The sequence below is a fragment of the Gallus gallus genome, chromosome 21, assembly GCF_016699485.2.
Source record: "Gallus gallus isolate bGalGal1 chromosome 21, bGalGal1.mat.broiler.GRCg7b, whole genome shotgun sequence".
NCBI classification, from domain to species: domain Eukaryota; kingdom Metazoa; phylum Chordata; class Aves; order Galliformes; family Phasianidae; genus Gallus; species Gallus gallus.
The window spans coordinates 5,657,063-5,678,041 of record NC_052552.1 but is presented as its reverse complement, the minus strand read 5'-3'; the positions used below and the strand labels follow the sequence as shown (position 1 = coordinate 5,678,041).

The 20,979-nt window shown below is 48.3% G+C and overlaps 1 protein-coding gene across 3 annotated transcripts in view; it reads left to right on the top strand.

Annotated features, from left to right (window-relative positions):
- FBXO44 (F-box protein 44) overlaps positions 1-20,979 on the top strand; it is a 52,996-nt gene that overhangs the window by 30,627 nt on the left and 1,390 nt on the right. For 2 of the 3 annotated variants that reach the window (XM_046903296.1, XM_046903297.1), the window contains exons 2-7: positions 784-1,081; positions 17,412-17,516; positions 18,763-19,079; positions 19,573-19,699; positions 20,316-20,411; positions 20,639-20,774. In XM_046903296.1, coding sequence (XP_046759252.1) covers positions 993-1,081; positions 17,412-17,516; positions 18,763-19,079; positions 19,573-19,699; positions 20,316-20,411; positions 20,639-20,774 — 870 coding nt within the window. In that variant the 5' untranslated portion in view covers positions 784-992. Of the gene's footprint in view, positions 1-783; positions 1,082-17,411; positions 17,517-18,592; positions 18,644-18,762; positions 19,080-19,572; positions 19,700-20,315; positions 20,412-20,638; positions 20,775-20,979 lie in introns of those variants that run through there. The other variant, XM_015297211.4, reaches the window with a different exon arrangement.

The following is a 20,979-nucleotide window of genomic DNA, read 5'->3' as shown; positions in this document are numbered from 1 at the left end:
AATCTGGTCTCTTTTTTGCTCTGGTTAGATTTAACCACTTCTGCACTTCTAGTTTCACTACAGAATAGGGAGTAAAGGCTTTTTGAAAGGGTTGAGCTGGTTGCAGTCGCCTTGAACAACCCATTCTGGTTTGTCTTTATGATTCCAGACTGCAGAGCCTGGAAGGTAGCATTTCCTAGTGTTTTGAGTACCCAGCTCACCTTTATCCTACTGGCAGACATTAGTGATGTATCTTAAAATAGCTCTAGAGTATGTCTCTGGGACATACCTTTTGATTACAGTTAATCAGGGATGTAAGTGCTTAATTGGATTGATGCCAGGCCACTCAAAATCATGCTCAAAATCAAACTTGCCTCTAAAACCCTCCTTCTGCTGGGGAGAAGAATGCAGTTTCTCCAGATTATTGTGTGCGGGGCAGGGGTGGGAGTATTCAGTGTTACAGCTGTAACAGAGCTCTTCATCTCTGAGCCAAGTTAGGGAAACATCTGAATTTCTATTCTGACCCTAATTAATAGAATCCATTCTGATTTCATTGTGAGCCATTGCTTAACTTCTTAGAAAGGAGACAATTATGCTGGCGTGTTAGTATCCTCTTTAATGTTGCATGGAATGGCTGATGTGGAAGCAAATCCAGGATTCAGTTGCTACAACTCTCCAGAATCTGCCCGTCCCAAAGGAATGGGCTTTTCTACCCAGAGCAGAATATATTTTGTAAAGCAACTTGTCGAGGAATCCATAGAAAAAGGGAAAAACTAATTTTCTCTTATGCCTATTCTCCTGCAGATGCATTAATTACTGAGGTTGCTCTCCTTATTTCGACTCTGGTGTTCTCCAGAAGGCAGCAGGAGCAGAATCATTAAGGTTGGAAAAGACCACTGAGATCACCAAGTCATCCCATCCCCACCATGCTCACTAAACCACGTCCTTCAGTGCCTCCCCAGGAATGGTGACTCCACTACCTCCATATTGCTTCCTCAGCCCAGTTAGTGCAGATGAACACTGTGCCTTTGTCCTCTGAGCTACCTCTCTGCTTTGGTGCCATTTGCAATGAACCTGGAGATGCTGGAGCAGAAAGTGCAAGGTACTCTCAGCTTAACTTTGCCCTTCTGTAGATCAGACTGCACTCATGTGAACCCTACTCTCATCAAATCTGTGTACAACTGAGTGAACTGGGCAGAGTAAGCAGTGGGGGACACACCTCCTCTTCATGGCAGCCCTTCATGTCCTGAATAATAAAGCACATGTCTGTAGGTGCTCTGTTCTGAGCAAGGTTGGTGGTGTCTACAGTTCTCACTGGGGCTCTCAGGGACTCCCACGCTGAGTTGTGATGCAGATAAATGTCTTCTGAGTGTCTCTAAACTGTAAGCACTTGTGTTGTAAGCAATTGCAGGACTGTGTCTTTGGGATACTAAATCTGGGGCTCTGCCAATGTGGAACAGTTCAGACATGGCTTTTTGGGGGAACTGTGTCTCTCTGTTCTGGTGTGCTGATCTCCTGCAGGATCCCTTGTGTTGCTGGGGAGGCTGCAAAGAGGTTGGACTTTGTCACCAGTGATGGGCGCATCATGGACAAGAGCAGCCCTGGCAATGAGTGCCAGAAGATCCTTCTCCACTGATCTTTCTCTCCTTTTATAGCACTCTGTTAAGTTTATCTTTAGAATTTTCCATTTCTAATGTTACAGCCTGAAGATGTTGTTGAAATGTTTCATTAATTGTTATAGCTTGTTATGGTTTTAATTACTGCTTTTTTTTTTTTAACGTGGGCTTGCTTTCAGTAGTATGAAGTCATTAGCTCCCCTTTTATTCATTTTTTTTAATGTAAAACAAAGTGCTTTAGCATCATTACAGTGAACTTGATAGAGTTAGCTGAGGGGCAGTATTAATTACCCCTTGCCCCAGTTCGTCTCCTGATGCATTGTCTAATTTTCTAATTATTTCTTATGTTCTTTGCATTGCGGCACTAAGGAATAGAAGTAAAAAACAACGAGGAAGGTCAAGATTTGGTTTGGGGAAAATTGTATGCAAAACATCATCACCTGCTTTCATGCCCTGCTGACCTCTGCTGCCATGGTGGGATGTGGTGGGCTGTGTCAGGAATTCTGATTGGGCACAGCTCTCTGCTGTTGCCTCCTCCCTATGCTCCTTCTGCTCCTCGTATTGGAGGAGTGATGGATTTCCCCCAACCACCACCTCCGCTCTGCCACGAAGGCTAAATCTAATGGCAAAGTGAGCAAGTAGAGGCGATGGACAGAGGCAGCTGGCACTGTGCTGTTGCCAGGTACTCATTAGAGCCTTCAAATTCTCGCAGCAGCCATTAATGGCTAATTGGTTGTGCTCCCAGTGTCTCCGCTGCAGCCCTGATTAATTTAATAGTCTTCTCCCCTGCACGCAGTGCCCATAATACTGAAAAGTGGGGTTTGTTCAGCAGACTGATGCCCTGCTGACTCTGGGGCAACCCCTGCATGGATAGCAGACAGTGAGGTGGGGTGCTCTTGTACCCAAGCGTGGTACAAACGGGTTTGTCTGTGGATCTGAGCATCCCCAAAGCCACCTCTGCTGTGATGGGTCAGCAGCAAGGGATGCTGCCTGCTGCCCTGCCCCCAGGGAAGGGGAGATGATTTGCAGTGTGCACTCATGGTGGCCTGCGTGCTCTTGCTGTAATTTGCTGAGGCCCCATGGTTTATTAACTGTGGTCTTGGAATGATGGATGGTGCTTGTTTAATGCAAGCCTGCCTCTGGTGCTGCTTCTTCAGCAGATGCTGATTTGTTCTCTTCTCTCCTGTATCGAAGTTGATAGGAACCCAGCTGGGATCAGGAGGATAAGGGTCTCTTTTTTTTTTTTTTCTCTTCCTCCCCCTCTGACACTTACATGGATGTGTTCTTGCTCCTTTTCCTTCTGCTCCACCAGTCACTCGCCCTGGTAAAGTTGGGGGGCACACAGCTGCAGCTTGGCCTGGAGGAGATGCACTGGCTGCTTGCTCTGGCTTTGCTGGTAATCTCCAGGAGAAGCAGGACCTGCTGGCCTGTCCCAGTGGTGTGTGGCTGGGAGGCTGGTGCAGTGGCAAGGAGAAGGTTTATTAATTGCTTGGTGGTGCTGGGTTACATGGCCCATTTGCAGCTTTTTCTTGTCTGTTTTGAAACTGTGAAATGAGGCGCAGTAATCAAGGAGGGTTTTAATAACCATCCCAGCTCTGACATTTAAATTACAGATGGCATTTTCAATTAAACAGGCGCTCTCAGCAGGTTTAATTTAGCTATCAGTTCTGCTCTGTTCTTTAAGTGCTTTCTTAAAAATGGTGATGAATTTAAATCTTGCTCCAAAGGGAGGAGGAGCTGAGATGGGATTGGAGCTGGCTGGTGAAGGGGAAGCCCCAGAGGATGTTGTGTGTGCAAAGGGAAGCCAGAGACTGAGGAGATAGGATGTTCAAATCCCTCAGCATAAATCTGTGCATGGGATGCCCCCACATGCTGCTCTCCTCAAGTGGCTGACAGATCTGCTCATGCACAGCTGCATTCACCTTCAAGCCTACATCTGTCCCTTCCACCAAGGATCATTTGTGATGCTGACCAAGGAAACTTATCTCAAGTAGTACCATTTGGGAAAATCCTGCTTGGGTGATAGCACGGAAAGGAGACAGGGCTGGGAATTGCCGTGCCAATAGCTGGCATTGCTTGCTATGTTGTTGCGGAGTTGTAGCTCACTTGAAGGTGTAGCTTAGGACAGTTCAGCGCATGCGAGTGCTTATGGTAACTGGTCCTTAACCAGTGAGTGATGCTGCAAAACGCTGTGTAAATGAAGGCTGTTGCCCTGGGCATTCCTTTTTGGGAGCTGCTGTGGGACTTGGAGCCATTTATTCTTCTGCCAAGGAAGGTGTCTTCTTCCCAGCAGCTGGCAGGAGCAATCTCTTCTGTTTCTCTCCAGTGTAAAACAGGGCTGGATAATTTCATCACCGCTAATAACATTTCTAGCGAGGCAAGCTACAATAATGATAAGGGTAATTGAACCTCATGCTTGAGGGATAAGCTGAGCTCTGGAGGGGGGATCAGGGAGGAATTTATTTCCTCCCTCCCCTATGGAAGCTGCTTTGTGTGGTCAATCATTTGTGTTGAGAGCCTGATGCTCTCCTTGGCACAGGGGCTGGTCTGACCCTACTGGGGTTCTGCAGGAGATCCCAGTTGCCTGCTGGCCGTTCTGGGTTTTGGTGCTCTGATTTGTGCTTAAGGATCAGCTGTGTTTGCCTGCAGTCATTCTAGGATAAAGCAGAGAGTGGTGAACTGTTCTGTATCCAGAGCATTGATCTGACTGGGTCAAATCTTAGAGAGGGCCTCAGAAACAGCAATTGTACAAACAGCATTTGTACTACTGCTTTATCTCATTTTCTAATCCCATCTAGAAGAAGAAACATTTCAGTGGGTCTGAGGGGATCTCTTAATACCCTTCTCTTACCTCAGAGGAACATTGCTGTTTAATTACCTCATTATGCTCGTTTGGAAGCTTAAAGTATTCTGAGCTGTGGGAATGAAAGGGGCTGTAGAGGACAGTGCTTTGCTATTCATTAGAAATGAACCCCAGAGTGATGTGGCCCAGCCAAATGGAACACTGCATCCCTGGTGTCCTTTCAGGGTCCATCTGATGGGGCGGGAGCTCACTGAAAGACCTGGCTGGCTGAGCTGGAGAGAGGAGATGGCATGTGGTGGGGAATGTCAGCAGCCAGCCATCTGCCCTTGTCCCCTCGCTGCGCTCCATGAGCATCTGTTCAGATTTATTCCACCAGTGCTTCATCTAGACAGGATCAGGCAGTAGAGCTGTCTCAAGGTCTGTAAGTGGGGCATATGAGACCTTGAAAACGAAGCAGCGTGTTTAAGAGTCATGCAGGGAGGCTGTGCAAAGCAGCACTGAACCCAGGAGCACAGAGGTGTTTGGGATGCTCTGGAGTTTTTCTTCCTAGGAGAGAACCTCCGAACTCAGCTGTGCTGGTCCTGGAAGGAGAGCCCAGGAGACAGGAGAGCATTTCTATTGATTTTTTTTTTTTCGCCTTAGCAGCTGTGGATTATTCATTGAACTCCTCTGCCCTAGAGCCAGGGAAGGCATTTCCAGTTCATTATTCAGTGATTTCTTCAGAAGCATTACACCTTTTTCTCCTGGGATCTCCTAGGGAGCAGAAGTTTCTCCCCTTGGATCTTTGAGGAGTCCTTTGCTATGTGCTTCTGTTATTTATTCTTTATAATAAAGCTGTTGCAATTAATTCCTATGAAAGGCCGTGTAAAGAAACTGGGAGGGAGTCCAGCAGAAGAACTGAAGGCTCAGATTGATGGCCTGGGACTGCGTCTCTTGAGGTTACCAGTCCTTCAAGCACTAAGGATAGTGGTGTTAATACCATTGAATTTTCTTGGTCAAGGCTGTGGATTTGAGCTGTGCAGCAGTGTCATTCCTTGTTCATCCAGAGTATGGGTCTCTTTTTTTGCCTTTGCATCATGGTGTCTCTGATGGAGGTTAGTCTGTGCCAGCATGTCCTGTTTGTTTGGTGACCCCTGTCCTGGGGTGAACGGGTCAGTAATGTATCTCTACATACAGTCTCACAGATGATGGCGTTCTTGGGTTGACAGTTGGACTAGGTGATCTTAGTGGTCTTTTCCAACCTTAATGATTCTCTGATTCACATGCATGCCTGTACATGCCAGGAGGCACGCTGGGTTCTCTTCTTACTGTTTTTTGTTGTTTTTTTTTTTTTTCTCAGCCCTAGCCGCTTGTACAAATGCATACGTTACAAGCTCTAGGTATTGCATTCATGGGGCACTCGCTGTTTTCCAGAGGCACTATTCACCCTTATCTAGTGATTTCCAGATACATGTAGGGTAATGTCTCTGGGTCTGTTTCTAGGAGGGATTGTGATAGTGTCAAGTAGTTAATTAGGCATTGTGATATCTGAGGCCAGCATCAGACTTCTTGCTACCTGCGGATGAGCCAGGCACCTGCTGCTGTGCATGTTGATGAAGACAAGTTTCTGTGAGAACCTGCTGGGCTATGGGAGTGATGAGCAGAACTGAAGGTAAGAGCCAGGGGGGAGGCTTGCTCTCTCTCAGGGACACAGTGGGCAGAGAGAGCACTGCAGGTCTTTATATGGGATTCTACTGGTGTGCTCTGTCTGTTTTCCCATGTATTGTACTCTGTCTGCTCTTGTTTGCTCTGGCTGACCAAGGTCTGGCTGCCTTTTTGTAAGGCACACAGCTCAGCAGGACTGTAGATACCAGGAAAGCCCACTGAAGGCTTTTGAAAAGCCAGAGGAATTAAGTGAATTAAGTGAGGCAGGATGTGGTTGACTGGGAATGATGGGGTTGGGTCAGTGGTTGGACTTAGTGATCTTAGAGGTCTTCTTCAACCTTAATGACCCTGCAAGTGAGCATGTTGGTCATGGGTTGATGGCTGGACTTGATCTTAGTCCAACCTTAATGGTTCTGTGAGTTGGCATGGTGGCCGCAGATTGATAGTTGGACATCATGGTCTTACAGGTCTTTTCCAACCTTAATGATTCTATGGTTCTATGAGTGGGCATAGTGGTCATTGGGTTGGCGGTTGGACTTGATGATCTTAGAGGCCTTTTCCAACTGTAGTGATTCTACGTACAGTTGAATTCACATTCCAAAGAAAGGGAGAAGTTGTTCATCCAGACAGGAGTTGCTCCCACTTCTGCTATTCCCACCTTGTCCTATTCAAGCTCATTAGATTTACAAAATAAGAAAGTAAAGGATTTGCAAGCAGCCTAGAAAAACTTGGCTGGGGTCATAGTATGCAAGTCATTAGGAAAACAGCAGCACTTCTGCATTTTAGTTAGCTGTAATGATCTCAGGAGATGCAGGTCAGCTGTCTGGCCAGTCTGCAGTGTGGGAGAGAGGAAAATAGGTGTGATTAAATTATTCAGGCAGTTCAAAAGGTCTCTGAAGGCAGCTGCTGCTCACGTATGTGCAGGGGAAGGTGGTAGCATTGCTGATGAGTATGTAACAGGTAAGGGAGGAGACTGAGAGCGGATTGTTGCAGCCAGGCAACAACTCTTGGTTTAGGGGTGCTAAATATTCAGCACTACACCCTCCGGATCCCATGGGGTTCTTAGTGACTGTTTTTCAGACTGCTGGGTGTAACTACCCCCTTGTGTGAGTTTCCCTCTGACGCTGATGGGGTGCTGTTACCGAGGGAAGTAGGCTTGACGCTGATGGAGCTTGGAAATGAAATGTCATTCATTTTGCATGCAGGCAAAAAGCACAGTAAATGAAAGGATTAGATGGAGTATGCATGAAGGGAGAGCTCTTGTCCTGATCAATAATTTAAAAAATTCCCAAGCGAGAGTTAGGGCGGAATGTTCGAAGCAGTTATTTGAAGCTTCAAAAAAGAAAAAAAAAAAAGAAAAAAAAAGAAAAAAGGGAGAAGCAAACAAAACAAACAAACAGAAAAACCTTCCAAGGAGCTGCTAAAAGACTGTTTGCTCAGATTTACTGATTGCACTTGAGCTGAAGGTTGAAGTTAAATGTAACTCAAACTCAAGCATATGTAAGAATTCATAGTTACTGCTGTTTGAGTATTAGGATGAGAGGTGATGGCCTCAAGTTGTGCCAGGGGAGGTGCAGGTTGGATATTAGGGAAGATTTCTTCTCAGAGCAGTGATGTGTTGACACAGCTGCATAGGGAGCAGTGGGGTCACCGTCCATGGAGGTGTTCAGTGTGGAAATGTGGCACTGAGGGACGTGGGCAGTGGGCACGGTGGGGTGGGTTGGGTTGGACTGGATGATCTCAGAAGTCTTTTCCAGCCTCGATGGCTCTATGATTTTACTACTCTGAGCTCCTCCCGGACAGGGCAGCACCCTGGGCCTGGTGTAGATGAGAGCTCTGTGCACAGCCCACGTGCTAGGAGGAGTGCTTTCCTATTTATTGATGTGGTTTTGGATGTGTGGTATTCCCCCTCCCACTGTCAGCTTCCACCTGGTATTCTCACACTTCAGTGTCGTTTCTTGGCTTGGTGCCTGCGGTTTTTGTTTGTTTACCAACAAGAGGTGCTTTGTACAGTTATTACGCATCCTGTTACTGCTGGACATGCTTGAATTGGACACGGTCCCCCAGGGCAAGCACTGGGCTGGAGCTGTGCATGCTTCAGAGCCCTGGTCCTCACTGAGGGGTGTCTGCAGCTCTGCACTGCACAGGATGGAGCACACACCGTGGGCTTGCTGCTGCCTCATGTATTTATTCTTTTTTTAATGTTACTTGGAAACCAAACTCAATATTACCTAACTCCACCAGATCTGCAGTGCAGAACTCATTGCACAAGGGAGAGGAGGTTTTTTATTTTTATTATTATTTTCTACTTTTTTCCTTTTACAAGAAATAACTCATTTTTCAGCTGTTGGAGAAGGTAGTAATTGATCTAGAGCTTTGCAGCTTGCCTTCCAGAATGGTTTTATTCTTAATGTAGAAATAAAACTCTGTTAGGTCAAATACACAGCAATAAATACAAGAAGCACATTAGCTTTAATATATTGGATTATTCCACTTGGTGGTGACGGGGAAAAAAAACCAAGATTTAATTCCCCTGGCAATGCAGGCAAAGAAAATCGCTTTCCCTGTGCATTTTTTTCTGTAAGTCATTTTTGTCTGTCAGTGCCATTGCTGGAGGCTTTGACAGAGTTTAATTTTATTTTATTTTTATTTTTTTTAACTTGGTATGAAAATAAGAAGCATTTTCTCCAAGTAAATCATCCACAAATTCACTCCGTGGCTTTTATTTCTTGTTGTTATGGGTTCCCTCCCTGGCAGGATGGGGGGGAACTCCTCCCTGTTGCTATGGGCTGGTGGGAAAGGGTGGTGGTGAGCTGAGAACTGCCATTCCCCTTTTACAGGCATGCTGGTGTGGGTTTCTGCTCCTACCCAGCTTGTCCCAACTTGAACTAGGATTTGCTTCTCCCTGCCAACTGTTTTTGTGATCCAAGAATGGCTTGAGTTGGAAGGGACCTCAAAGACCATCCAGTTCCAAACCCCTGCCAGTCTCTGCTCATAGAACCATGAAGGCTGGAATAGACCTCCAAGTTCACCAAGTCCATCCATCAACCCATCAGCACCATGTCCACTAACCCATGTCCTTCAGTGCCACATCTCCAGATTGGTTTCATATTGGGAACAGGACAGATGGGAGCAGGCAGGAATGATCTCTCTGCTCGTTGTCATGGCAGATAGATAGGTGGAAGGAAGCTCTGCTGTGTACCAGTCAAATAGCTGAGAGAATTTGGCTTGGCTAGTGGAAATGAAACATTTTGACACACTGAAAGTCTAAGAAAGGATTTGCAGAAAGAGGAAAGCTATTGTAGCTGAAAAGCTCTGGGAAAGGACTAGATGATTCTGTCCAGTGATGTACAGGTAAGGGAGGGGATCTCCTGTAGTCAGGAGAAGAGGGCTTAGAGTAGGCAAGGCTACATGTTGTGGGTTTGTGTGTGGGAGGGCCACTTGTGGCTGTTCGTTTTTAATGCATCTCCATCCTTTTGCAAGTTGGCAAGAGTCACTGGGGGGAACAGCAAGGCAGAACCCTGTGTGGTTTAGCTGAGCCTTTGCACTGTATTTCTCTGTCCAGGCAGAGTTATCGCTCCAATAAGCAGGGCTGCTCCAGCAGCACCTAGACTGTATCTGATTGTATTTGTGTAAGACGAGAGAGAATTCACAATAATCCTGCTGGCAATTAATTGGCTTTTGTTCAGCAAGAGTGAACAAGATCTCGTCTTAATCTGCTTCATTATTTCTCCTTGTATAGCAGAGTCAACACAAGATTAGGTTTAATTTACAAAAAAAATGCAAAGTCGTTACTCATATCTGGATCAGGATTTTATCTGCTTCACTTTGCAATGCTTCATGTGTCAATATTAACGGAAGGAGCTGCACGGTGTGTGGCGAGGTGGAAACGGCTCCACTTGACTCCAGGACCTTTTGGGAGGATTGCAAGTAGCAGAGCTCTGACACCATCCCTCTTCCTCAGAGAAGCAGCTTCATGCTTGGGAACACGAGCTGCTTTCTGCAGGGTGGTGGGCTCAGAGCTTGGTGCTTTCAGCTCTTGTTTCCTAAATCTTATGCAACAGCAACCTGTGGTGTATGCCTGGAGGAGAGCTATGGGAAGCCAAAAGGAAGTGCTGTGTGGTTCTTGAGGTCAGAGTTGGGTTAAACACCAGGTGAGAGGCTGTGCCAGTTCTCTGTGATGGTCACTGTCTGAGGGCAGCCTGTTCCTGGCGTCAAAGGGAGGCCAGATTGGTGGGTTCTGAAGTTCTGCATGGCTGTGGATGTGCATCTGCCTGTGTGTTTGCCTACACCTGTGTATGTGTCTCAGTGTATATACCTGAGTGCTCGTAAACCCATTCCATTAGCCAGAACCGCAGGATCATTTGGGTTGCAAGGGACCTTTAAAGGTCATCAGGTCTAGCCCCCCTGCAATGAGCAGAGACACCCACAGCTCCATCAGTGCTCAGAGGCCAATCCTGTCTGACCTTGGGTGTCTGCAGGGATGGTTCACTACCCTTATTGTAAAAGAGGTCTGTCTAGCAGGAACAGAGTGGGAAGAGATGTGTTCCCCACGATCCATCAGTCCATTGACTGATGAGAGCACACTTACATCTTTATCGTGGTTTCTCTGTCCTTCTGGGAATGCTGATTGCACTGCAGTTAATGGGTTTGCACTGGTAGCAGCTCCAGATGAGCTGTTCTAAGTGCCTGCAAGGGAGGTTAGCCAAGGGCACTTGTAATACAGCTGGGATTCCCATCTTCTTGGGGAGGGCTGTTGAACTTCGCATGCAAGGAAGGTAGCGAAGTGCCTGGGTGCAGTGTAGATGGGAATGCAGACAGTTCTGCAGCTCATTCAGCTGATGAGGCAAGAAGAGGTGCGGTGCAGTGATTAGAAATGGGTACAACGAGTACAAGGCAGAGCCAAACACTTGCAGTTTCTCTGAATATCTCCTGCTTGCAAAGCAGCAGCCAGCAGCACCTGAGGTTGGGCTGGCTCCCGGATCTCTGCCTGCAGCCCGAGTGCCCTCTGCTGTCACCATGGCTCTGCTTGTGTGCTTGCTTGGCTCTATCAGGCTTTATTTTATGTTCCTGTGCCATTTCCCCCTTACATGACAACCTTAACCATATACCTTCTCTAAGCTGTTTTGGTTTATTTGCGTACGTTTTCCTTCCAGGCTGCTGTGCATAGAGCTCAGCTCTTGTGTAGCTGTTGCATGTAGCAGTGATGCTTTCCAGCTTCCACAAAGACTCTTCCTGGTTGAACTCACTATAGATGTTCTCTTTCTAATTTGCACCTTCCCAGTGGGAAAGCATCATGAGGCCCTTTTTCCCTGACAGTCAGGGACACTGAGCGGGCTGGGCAGTGCCTCAAGGTTATGGGGACAGGCCAGCTGGATAGATGGCAGAACTGCTTACCTCTTGCTCCCCAGGGTACCTGCATGCTGGGAGGCAGCAGCAAGGAAGGAGTGGGAGTCATGGAATCATTAAAGTTGGAAAAGACCTCTAAGATCGTCCAGTCCAACCATCCAGCTACTGCCTATACTGCCCAGTAAACTGCATTCCTAAGTACAATACCTACATGCTTCCTGTAATAGTGACCCCACCACCTCCCTGGGCAGCCTGTTCCAGTACCCAGCCACTCTTTCAGAGTTGTTTTTCCTGATATTGAACCTGAACCTCCCCTGGTGCAACTTGTGGCCGTTCTCTCTCATAGGAAGGCTCTCTCTGGGCTGCAGGAAGAGATGTGAGCTGTGGGGATGTTTGTTCACCAGCCCAGTGGTTGCTGGTTGTTTGGAGCATCTCTACTCTTGACAGCCTTGTGGGCCAAATGCAATGTTGCTGGCACCCCATCCCATTTGGGATTGTACTCATCTCTGCCTCAGCTTCAGGCTCTGTGCTCCATATCCTGGCTTTCAGGAAGGGCCATTCCCAGCCTCTACAAAGTACTTGATTTAGGGGGAATCAATCTCCTAAATTATCCTCCCTTTTAAACTGGCTAGAACAGCTGGGCTGCAAGCACCAGGGAGTTGTTTTTCTCCTCCTCCCCTCATCTTCAAACAATTTTGAATGCCTGGTGGGGGAGCATACTCCTCCATCTGTCCACAACCTCCCCAGGTGGGTAATAATAGATGCTTCTTATAGAAAAATTCAATTAGACTTGACAAGAGATGTATGTTAGTGCTTCCTTGCCAGGGCCCTGTCTTGCTCTTTTCTGTTCCTCTGCAAGACACCAACTGCACAAGCTATTTTGGAAGAACAAAACAACCACCATTTTTAAGAATAATGGTATATACAGCCAGGACTGGCTGTGGTGGGCTTTGTGGGATAGAAAATTACTGACAACAAGGTGCACCAGGCTAGCCAGGATGTCAGATGCTGACAGCAGGAAGGCCTGTGTGCAGTGCTGTGGCTGGGGCTTCTCTTCATGCCTCTGAACAGTAAAGCAGCCAGGGATGGAGGTGTGTTCATTCATCTTGGCTGCCAAAAGCTCCGAGCTCTGGTTCCTGTGTTCAGGGGCGGAGGGAGATCTTTCTGTGTGTTTTTCTTTTTCTTCTTCAGCTTTCTAAATACTTGGCTGATGAGAGTTGTCTGTGAATTATTTCTGTACAGGTATCTTTTTTTTGTATGGCATATTGCATGTGTGGATTGTCGGTGTTCCCAAAAGCTACTGTGTAGCAGCCAGGGTTGGCACAACAGACAGCATCAGAAACCCTCTGGTCACTGAAGGGACGTGTGATAGAGCCCTTTAGTGGCAGAAAGCATTAATGCAACTAAGCTGTTTTGTCACAGTTGCACTTTGTTTAGTCGTAAGAAGTTGCACGGTCATAATTCCCATGAAGTCTGTGATGTGTGAGAGGCCGTTCAGCTCCTGTGCTCTGTTCAGTCTTGAACAGGAGCTGAGTCGGATGGATGAATGCAGTGCATATTTCAGTGCATTCACACTTCTGGTGTTTGAACAAAAGGCATTTGGGAGTAAAATATTTGTAATGGATTGAGCAAGTGAGATTATTTTCCAAGTATGCAGGCACCCACTTTCCTTGCTTGCCTTGCAACTCTAGTGCTGAGTGCAAGGAGTCAGTGGCAGTTCTGCAGAGACTGCAGCAGAGCTGTTTTCTTTAATGAAACTGCAGGACATGGAGTGTCTTGGGAAGCATCTCCTGAAACTGAGTGGGAAGGTCAGGACAGCCAGGCTGCCTCTAACAATCAGTGTGAACATCAGGGGAAGGAAAGCCCCTGACAGCTGCATTTCTTGTAAGGGAGCTGTGTGCATTGAGTGGTTCAGCCTAGATAAGCCTGAAGTGGGGACTGTGGCCCTACCCTGTATTTACAAGGGACACAATATCTGAAAGCTTAATCCTGGGCTTTATCCTGACTGTAACATGATGGCTTAGGAAAGATTCAATTTAACAATTGCATCCAGACCTGGTATATTGATCCTCTTGCTGCTCTGATCCTTAGGGACATGCCAGGGCTGTGGGGCAGGGCTCTGGCAGTGAGCTGAATATTAACTTAGAAATGGGGTCAGCTGCACTGAAAGGCTGTGCTGAATAAAGCTGCATTGTGTCGTTGTGTGACTGCATGCAAGGTAATGGAAAGAGCTGACTGGTTCTGGTCTCTCCTGGAGCAGAACAGCGGAGCTCACAGCAGAGTTATACTTGCAGTTACCTGGGGGGTGTGGGTCAGAGCTGGATGTTGTAGGAGCCTTCCTGGACTTTCTCCATGCCTTGCATGAATTCCCATGACCTTTTTAGTATATCTCTGTCTGCTGCTCTCCACTGGAGAGAGAAAAGCTCTCTTAAGCACAAGAAATAACACTCAGCACACAAGCAAAGGTCCACATACAGCTCCTTTTATTATGTTTGCCTGGACTCTGGCTTGGCTGTGGTTTGGAAGGCTGTGCCCAAGGCAGGTGGGGACAGGCTTGGCTCAGGTAAGCTTAGATATCTCTGTTCAGGATGGTGGCTCACAGCCCTGAGTGACAACAAGAAGCACCAGTGGGCGTATGTACAAAGTGCTGTCTTGGTAAGCATCTGCAGCAACGGCAGACGTACTTTCTGCACACATAGTGGGCAGGAAGAACTGAGATCAAATGGAGGTAATGACAGGTTTCTGTGTGAAGAATATCACGTGAATCTTCTGCCTGCAAAGAGCAGTACTGGATAGGCATGAAGTATGCAGAGGCCAGGAAGGGATAGATACACTATTTTTTGCTCCTGGGTCCCTTCCTCAATTTGCTTCTGTTTCCCTAAGACCTTGTCTCTCTCCCAGCAATTATCCTCAGCTGCTTTTTAGGAGCCATACGAAGCCCCGAGGAGAATCACAGAATCATTAAAGTTGGAAAAGACCTCTAAGATCATCGAGTCCAACCATCAACCAATAACCACAACGATACCACAGTGAATTCAGCTCGCACCACTTCCCCCTACAAGTGGATGTTGAGAACACTGTAGGACAAAGGGATCCAATCCCCATTGCTGGGCATTATCATCACCCAAAATTGAAATGGAGATCCAGAGCTCTGCTTAGCAGCCACACTCAGGTAAGGCAGGCAGTGGCACCTGGGGCTAGGGGCAGGGAGTTGGCAGCTGGGGTGATACCTCTCCAGAGCTAGGTGATCTCATGTGACAGAGAACATCAGTACAAAGGGCAAAACTGAGCATAAGGCGGTTTCATAAGTCTGTTCCTATTCTTTGCATAGCACCTTTAAGGAGAGATGGATGGTGGTCTCTGCCAAGCACGTTCATACCTGAACCATATGCTCTACAGCCCAGAAGCAGCACCATGCAGAATCCATCCAAAGCTCACGGGATGGCCTGAGGGAAGTCAGCTCTGGCAAGCAGGCCCCAGTTCAGCTTGACTATGGTTCCACTGTCACACTGCTGTTGGTAACACGTACACCATACCATCCTTTCCAGAACAGTGTGTCCTGACCACCGTGCTCGAAGCGGACAAAGCGGACCCCAGGACCATAGTCAGAAAAGGTGTAGGAGATCTAGAGGTTGAGAGAGACAAAATAGTGTCAAGCTATCGTGAACCTACTCCTTACCTTCACTAGGCCTTCAACTCCACCTGCTCCATCCACACCTACCAGCTTGGGTAGCAATGAGGACAGTTAGAGTGAGAAAGAAGTTACTGGAAGGAGCTTTGACCCCAGTCTGTTCAAAAGCCATTAAGTGCTTATGGAGGGGTCTCTCTTTCAACTCCCACAGACCTGTAGTGATGGCTCAGCAAACTTCTAAGTTTTACGTAAGATTTGCCATATAACCCCTGTGCTCAATCACAACCCATGACAGAGCCTTCTCCTCCTCCAGGATAACCTCTCCTGCTTCTGTCTGCTTGAAAACATTCCTGGTTTGTGCAGGTTGAGTGTCACCTGCATGAAACTGCAGCTGTCACTGACCTCAGTCCAGCTGGCATCATTGTCCTGAGGGATGGCAATAGTCTCAGTCTTGTACTCAGCCAACACGTCCTCGTTCTCTGAGAGCAGCTTCACACAGAGCTCATAGAGGCAGCCAGCATCGCTGCGTCCCGCGTACCTGCAGGGAGACCCAAGCAGCAGCCTCACCTATATGAACACTTTTACTCCAACCTACTGCCTGCCCTCATTCACCAAAAGAGTCTGGTCTTTAGATGGCTGCCATATGCACCAACAGCTTGAAGCTTGGGGAGCCTACCTGTGGTTCTTTGAGCCAAGATCAAGCCCTGTCTCACATCTAGAGTGACACCAAAGGCAGTGCAGTGAGGTGGGAGCTAGTTCCAAGGCCTGGTGCAGGTGTATGCCATCCCTGCTCCCTCTAGGCTTTCTGCTGGACTTCTAGGGCATCCTTGCTACTTACCAGTCTTTCACCACAACTTTTGGCTGGGTTGTATCCATCAGCTCTTCCCAGTAGCCCTCAGCTCTAAGGTCAATGACCTGAGACTTTCGACACCACCTGAAACACAAGAGGGTAATGGATACCACGACCTCTCTGAGGCTAGAGGAAACAAAATTATCCCCTCTCCTGATTAAGAGAAGTAAGCAGCCTTACTCATAAGATGTAACAAAGTATTTATGGACTTCTTCACTAGGGAATTCTTTTCCAAAGTCCCCAGGGAGCTCTTCAATTTTCCAGCCGTCACCTCCATTCTCTACCTCTCCCCAGTGCTGCAGGTCTTCTGCAAATGGAAGAGAGAATGCTTGGTCATAGCTCATAGGCCTGGAGAACCCAGCCATCTCCCACTGGGACCCCTCTGCAGCTTGAGACAGACACGTTGCCATCCGCAGTGCTCACTGTGTGTGTGGATCACAGATGTTTTAAGTGGAGGTCTGGCAAAAAAACAACACTTCAGTTTGGTTGAATGGTAACAAATGTCAACATTCCGCAGTGAAATGGCTGTGTGTGTGTGGGTCTATTTAAGAAAGGAGTGGTGAAATGGTTTAGGTGTTCCACCTCAGTGCTTTTGTGTCTTATTACAGAAATACCCGGGGAGAGCTGCTGATTCCCTTAATTTTTTTTTCCTTTGTTTCATTCTTTCTGTTGGAAAATGACTCGTATATATTAAATCCCTTTGTTTTCTGATCCTCCTGGTGATGTTCTCAAAGCTTTTAGTATGTAGTTAAATGCTTATACAGCTAGAAGCTGCAGGGCCTTATATTGCTTTTCTCCCCTTAGCCTGAGGGAAGAGCTTGCAGAAAAATCACTTCTTTTTAAATAAGAAAAACGAAAACGCTGTGTTGATGGTCTGTGTTGTGCTTTGGTCTATGAGGTGTGAAATGTATCTGTTGCTGCTCGGGTTATGAGGCTTGGGTTATGAGGCTGCTTCTCTCTAAACATCCTGCAGATGGCAAGTAGAGTTCAGAGATCATAAAATAGCAGCAAATGGCGCAGCATGCAGAGCTCAGTGATATGGGTTGGAGTAAGCAAGACACAAACATCGGCAAGGAAGGAAGCACGAAATGCCTGCTGAGCTAAGGGCAAATGAGTGCCTGAGCAGGGGAAGGCTTATATTTTAGGTTGAGGTTTGGCAAAAAGTGATTTCTGGAAGCCCAGGTGCCACCTACCAGTACAGTTCTGCAAAGCATGATTCACATTCCTGCAGGGGCTCACATAAAGCTGATGTCATGGAGAGCCCTTCAAAGGCTGCTTTGATGGAAGGCCTTTCTTGCCCAGTAAGTGCTTTGACTGCATGCATGAAGTGATTTGTCTCTGGGGCAAAAAGAAAATGCATCCTGATGGCAACCAAGGCCTTTTTTAAAGACTGGAAGTGCCCAGTTTTCTGAAGGCTTGGGCCTTGTTACGCTCATCTCTCACCTTCGCCACAGGGGTTCTTGATGAGATTTCTTCTTCTCTTACTCAAGAAATAGAAGTTTTGCCAATTCTCTGCGTTCTCCTCTGACTCTGCTCCAGCAAAGCCTTCCTGCTGACACTTCAGGATCCAAAGAGCAGCTCCATCAACCAGGTTCTTCCACTGGCAGCAGACCAGGCGGCACGCCAGCACCAGATCCACCGCAGGTATGGAAGCCAGGATTCTGATCAGCACTGCTTCAGGGAGGGACTCCATCCTTGGTCACCCTGGATGGAGCTTTCTGAGGAAGAGGGGGAAAGAAGTGGTAACGTAATGTTCCACCAGACAGGGGCTCTCCTGTTACCAAGGATGTCCAAGGAGTTCCAAGGCCATAGAGAAGGGATATTCAGGACCAGACAAATTTCTGCTGTCAGGCAGTGTTCCTCTTTGGGGAACGTTGGCAGTTATCCACGCATCAGCTATTGGAATAAACTTGAAACAATAGCGATTAACCTAAGAATAGATGTGCTCTGTCAGAGCAGAATCAGTCCCCCTCTGCTTAGGCTGCCCACAGGGCTGGCTGCTGGAAGGCCTGCCTTCCCTCGGGGCTGGCACTGAATCTCCTTAGTCACGATGCTGTGTAAACCACGGGTCTGAGCACTCAGAGTCTCACCTGCGTTATTCTCGGTTCATCTTCCTTTTCCTACGGCCTGACAGCCGCGGTTACACGGGCAGTGCGTGCTGTGAGCGCTGCACTCTGAGCGCTGCAGAGCGGGGAGAGGTGAGCGTGCACAGCTCCGTGCAGGACGCACTGACACCGCTTCTGTCTCAGCCGTGCGCTGACTGCTCGCTGCATTGAATCGCGCAGAGCCAAACTCTGCGGGAGAGAATCACTGAGCAGAGCAGGCAGAGCATCCCGGCGTGCTGCTGCAAGAAACACGGCGCGGCCGAGTGGGGCAAGCAGGGAAGCAATAGGGAAGCAGCATCCCGAGCCCAGAAGCAGAGCTCTTTTCTTTGTCTGTCCCGCAGCCATCGGAGGCAGAACATTTAAAAGTCCCTGTTTTTTTTACGGAATAACAACGAGGGTTCCTTACTCCCCGCTTTTCCGCTCCCTGCTGCGATCTTAAAGGGCAAAAAGGCGATCAACCCTCAGCAGCGCTCCTCGGGTAACCTCTCCCGGGGCTGTTTGTCCTCCCCCCCAGCACCCCGTCCCGCCGCTCCTACCTCGGCACAGCTCCGCTCCCGCTCCCCGCGCCGCTCCCGGTGCCCGCAGCCCTCCCCGCCGCTCCCCGCCCCGCGCCCCGCCCGCTGCGGAAGAGCGAAGCGCGGCCTCACATCCGCGTCCGGAGCGCAGGTGGGGCTGCGGCTGCGATAGCACGGAGCATTCCCCCCCCTCCACCCCGCCCAGCGTGCAGCTCTGCTTTTGGTTTCGTTCTGAGCCCCGCAGCCCCTGCTGATCTCTGCACATTGCAGCTGCCTGGAAACCCTCCGCCGCCGCATACCGTCCGTCTGCTATCGGTTCTGCAGAGCTATGGCCACCATCAGCGACCTCCCCGAGGACGTGCTGGTGGAGCTGCTGTCCCTGCTGCCCGCCCGGGACCTGCTCCGTGCGTGCAGGCCGGTGTGCTCCCAATGGCGCGACGTGGTGGACCTCACCACCCTCTGGAAGCGCAAGTGCCAACGCGAGGGGTTCTACGTGCAGAGCTTGGATAGGAGCATCACCGACTGGAAGGTGTTCTACCTGCTGTGCAAGCTGAAGAGGAACTTGATCAAAAATCCCCGAGCTGAAGGTTGGTTTGTTGGCAGAGGGCCTGTGGAGTTTCCCAGCAGTCGTGAAGTGCCCTGCAGTGCCTCACTAATACTGAGACTGTGGCACTGAGTCAGATCCACGAGGAAGAGCTGCGTAATGCTGTTTGGGTTAAATCACTGCAAGTCATTGGGCCCAGCTGCTGGTTTGCATGATGTCATACAGCAGTGAAACCATCAGCAGATGGTTTCAGGCCGACTGCATCCTGGGGTGCATCAGCAGAGGGGTGGCAGTGGGCAGGGAGGGCACTGTCCTGCTCTGTCCCCACCTGCAGTGCTGCACCCAGCCCTGTCACAGCTGCAGGCAGCCATGCTGACAGTAATGACAGCATAGTGCTAAAGGTCACCTTTAAGTACAAGAGAAACACAGCTGAAAATTCACCAGCATTGGTTTTTCATAAGTTGCTCTCTTTAAGGAAAGCAGAGATACTGCAGAAAACTGAAGTCCTAACGCTGATCTTTGGTATCTGTTTTTAGAGAGCTTTAAGCACTGGAAACTTGATCAGAATGAAGGAGATAAGTGGAAGATCGAGGATCTGCCTGGACCCCTGGGGAAAGAGCTGCCAGACTCAGAAGTCCGCAAATACTTTGTCACTTCGTTTGGGTAAGAGCTGCAGTATGGAACTGGAGGAAAACTGCTTCCTTCCTCCTGGCTGCAGGAGCACTGTGGTTAGGTGTGAGGCAGGACAACGAGCCTTCGGCCAGGGACGGGGGGAAAAAAGGAGATTTTAATTCTTAATAATCTTCAATCTAAAGAGAGTGATGTGTTGCTGAAGGAATTAGTGAATCACATCGTGTGCTGAATTTCTCTGTCCTTCTACCAAATGTGGTGGGCAGAAGTTAAGGTCTGGCAAATCAGATGTGTTCACCTGACAAAGTCTCACCCTTAACCTCTGGAAGCAAGAGGTGTTTGTCATGCAAACAGCTTGCATTAAAAGCTGTCAACAATGGAAGATGAACTGCTTTTCCATAATCAATATCTGTCAGGAATGCATAAGAACCCTTCTTGATCCAGTCTGTTGGATTCCTGTTATCTGGAGTGAAGCTGAGCAGTTTGTGTCTGCTCTGGGTTTGGATAAAGGCACACCTCAGCCCTGTCAGCCTCGTGGGCACTCAGGGTCTGGGTGAGCATTCAGTGAGAGTCAAGCTGGTAGGGAAAACACTGATGTTGAGAGATGCGTTCTGTGAAGTTGTTTTGAATGCTTCTGTTTCTGTTGCAGGCCATGCTTCAAATCTCAGCTGATTACCCTGAAGAAAGAAGGGTACTGGAATGAGCTGATGGATGAGAAACGGCCTGAAATTGTAGTTAAGGACTGGTAAGCACTGAAGACTAGAATTTCTAGCATTAGGATCTAGGTGTAAGCTGGGCCTATAAGGTGGCAATCCTGTGAAGAAAACAACAGCTGTATGCTTTAGAGATTCTCTGTAGCAGTGGGGGTGACATCCCTTTTCTCAGTTCCAGTTGGAGACTCTTTCTGAACAGTAAGGAAAACTGAATGCTGTGTGTACAGCCCTGCTCCTTCATTTCTCCCTTGCCCTGTAGGTACGCTGCCAGATTTGACTGTGGTTGTCGCTATGAGCTCAGAGTGAGGCTGCTTTCTGAAAACTACATTGTGCTTGATGAGTTCTGTCCTGAGCCAGTGGTCATAGAGCAGTGGAGCGACGCAATGTGGAGAGAGGTAAGCAGCAGCCCTCCAGTAGGCAGTTTTACATCAACACTGTGGCAAGAATCTTGCCTAAAGTCCCGAGCTGCCCTTTTTTCTCTGCTCTAACATAAGATAAAATGTAAGCCAGTCCTCGCTGTTGGCAATGTTGAAGAAGCTTTGAAAGATCTAGGTTCAGTTTGTAGGTGTGTGAGATTCCCCCCCCCGGGCTCCTGTGCTA